General features: G+C 40.4%; 1 protein-coding gene across 1 annotated transcript; it reads right to left on the bottom strand.

Annotated features, from left to right (window-relative positions):
* Positions 1-908: 908 nt before the first annotated feature.
* Positions 909-1,731, bottom strand: LOC119807785 (transcription factor BTF3-like). The gene has a single exon (XM_038319937.1). The coding sequence runs from the start codon at positions 1,636-1,638 to the stop codon at positions 1,150-1,152; it is 489 nt and encodes a 162-aa protein (XP_038175865.1). The 5' UTR covers positions 1,639-1,731; the 3' UTR covers positions 909-1,149.
* Positions 1,732-2,867: the final 1,136 nt, after the last annotated feature.

The following is a 2,867-nucleotide window of genomic DNA, read 5'->3' as shown; positions in this document are numbered from 1 at the left end:
CAAAGTCTTAGATCCTAGTTCAAATATTGTCATATTTTGGGCATGTGGATCCAATGATTCAATGAAAAAGATAAGTATTTGGGAAAATGCACAGTTCATAGTACCTTCCAATAGATTCTTACAAACAGTAACTACTTTATACAATTTTTATTTTTTTAATTTTTAAATTGATTTTATTGATATATATGCATATATCAATATCTATCTATCATCTATCTATCATCTATCTATCTATCATCTATCTATCTATCTATCTATCTACCTACCTATCTATCATCTATCTATCTATCTATCTATCTATCTATCTATCTATCTATCTATCTATCATCTATCTAATTTCTCTGTTCCCCTCCCTAACACTCCCTTCACCTTCTACCTTTTCTGATGGTCCCCATGCTCCCAGTTTACTCAGGAGATCTTTGTTTTTTTTTTCTACTTCCCGTGTAGATTAAATCCATGTATGTCTCTGTTAGGGCCCTTATTGCTGTCTAGATTCTGTGGGATACACTGGTTTTTCTTTGCTTTATGTCTAAAAGCCACTTACGAGTGAGCATATATGATATTTGTCTTTCTGGGTCTGGGTTAGCTCATTCAATATGATGTTTCCTAGATCTATCCATTTGCCAGCAAATTTCAAAATGTCGGGTTTTTTTTCTGCTGTGTAGTACTCCATTGTGTAAATGTACTATATTTTCCTCATCCATTCTTTGGTCAAGAGGGGCATTTAGGTTGTTTATAGGTTCAGGATATGACAAACAATGCTGCTATGAACATAGTTGAGTGTAGGGCCCACCTGTACTACTTGACAGTACAGCACTACTCCTTTATGGTGCCTGCACTACAGGACCATTCGCGAGCCGGACAAGGGCCTGGAGATTTTTTTTTTTTTTTTTTTACTAGGCAAAGAATTTTATTAACCCTTTTCCAAACTTTATTCCCAGGCTTCTTCAGCTTAATTTGCTGCAAAGAATGAATTGTGTTTAAGCAAAAACTGAAAAGAGCTGCAGTGTCCAAGGGGCTTGGGCTTAAAAATATTAGCGATCTAGATTTGATCAGATCCATAAACAAGACCTTTAAAAAGCAGCCATGATATAAAATAGCAGCTCCTGTAACTTCTGCAAGTGTCACTTCTTCAGAAGTCGCCTCCGTTCAGTTTGCCTCGTTCTTAGAAGCCTCATCAAAATTCTCCACCAGATCTGGGACTTCATCATCATCATCCTCTCCAGTAGCAAGGGGTGCTTTTCCATCCACAGATTGTTTGGGCAGAGCTTCAGCCAGTCTCCTTAAACTAGTCAGACTGTCTGCCCCAAGCTGATTTAGAATGCTGGGAAGCATTTCTGTCAGTTGCTTTGTCTCGGCGTGGCCTGTAATGGTGAAGGTGTTTGCTGCCAGAGACGCCTGAACTTTAGGGTTGTTAAAATGGATCACTGTTCCTTGGTTTGTAAACCTGTTCACCTCTTCAATATCAGAGATATTGTTCACCCCTAACTTCTTTAAGGAGAACTGCAGTTTTTTATCATCTGCTGTGGCTGTTCTGTGAACCACCTTCTTCTTTCTGCGAGCAGTTCCTTTCCCACCAATGCGCACTTGTGCCTGCAGCTTGGCCAGTTTTTCCTGGTTCATGATCGTTTCTTTCATCTTGTCGGAGTGGAAATGGGGCCGCGCGGGGGACTAGGGTTCGCGCTGAGGGGGTCTCGGGCGGACCAGCTGAGATAAGGCGCACACACGCGGGGACGCCTGGAGATTTAAACACACAAATACACACAGACAGAGACACGGGTCATTTTTGAAACAGGAATGCTCCAAGAATGCCCCCTTTATTGTGTTTAGGGGCAGCTTAAATAGGGATAGCCATGCCCCAGCCAAACCCACGAGAAATTACTCCCCTGCCATCAGGATCTCCCAAGGGTCTAATACTCAGAGCAGCTGCAGGCTGTCTCAGAGCAGAGGAAACCAAGTTGTTTACAAGAAATTCAGGAACTGGAGTGAACTGAATTTCAGGAACTCCTAACAGTTGAGCACATGTCCTTGTGGTGCGCTTGAGCATCCTTTGAGTATATACCCAAAAGTGATATCGCTGGATCTTGAGGTAGGTTGTTTCCTAATTTTCTGAGAAATTGCCATACTGAAATCCAAAGTGGCTGTACCAGTTTTCACTCCCACTAGCAATGGAGGAGTGGCCCCTTTAGACCATATCCTCTCCAGCATAAGTTGTCATCAGTGTTTTTGATCTTGGTCATATTTACAGTTGTAAGATGGAATCTCAGAGTTGTTTTGATTTGCATTTCTCTGATATCTAAAGATGCTGAGCATTTCCTGAAGTGTCTTTCAGTCATTTTAGATTCCTCTGTTGAGAGTTCTCTGTTTAGGTCTGTACCCTATTTTTTATTGGATTATTTGCTTTTTTTGATGACCAATTTCTTGAGTTCCTTGTATATTTTGGAGATCAGCCCTCTGTCCGAAGTGGTGTTGGTGAAGGTCTTTTCCCATTCTGTGGGCTGCCATTTTTGTCTTGTTGACCACATTCTTTGCTTTACAGAAGCTTCTCAGTTTCAGGAGGTCCCATTTATTAATTGTTTCTCAGAGTATCAGTGCAACTGAGGTTTTATTTAGGAATTGGTCTTCTGTGCCAACATTCAAGTGTACTTCCCACTTTCTCTTCTATGAGGTTCAGCGTGGTTGGCTTTATATTGAGGTCTTTGATCCATTTGGACTTGAGTTTTGTGCATGGCAATAGATATGGGTCTATTTTCATTCTTCTACATATTGATATTTAGTTAGACCAGCACCATTCATTGAATATGCTTTCTTTTTTCTATTTTATAGTTTTTGCTTCTTTGTCAAAAATTAAGTGGACATAGGTGTGT

The sequence above is a fragment of the Arvicola amphibius genome, chromosome 2, assembly GCF_903992535.2.
Source record: "Arvicola amphibius chromosome 2, mArvAmp1.2, whole genome shotgun sequence".
Lineage (NCBI taxonomy): Eukaryota > Metazoa > Chordata > Mammalia > Rodentia > Cricetidae > Arvicola > Arvicola amphibius.
The sequence above is the reverse complement of the archived record's forward strand: the minus strand, read 5'-3'. Positions and strand labels throughout refer to the sequence as shown.

What these genes read in the sequence shown, in the direction of transcription:
- LOC119807785 (XM_038319937.1), bottom strand. Translation starts at nt 1,638, where the DNA reads ATGAAAGAAACGATCATGAACCAGGAAAAACTGGCCAAGCTGCAGGCA.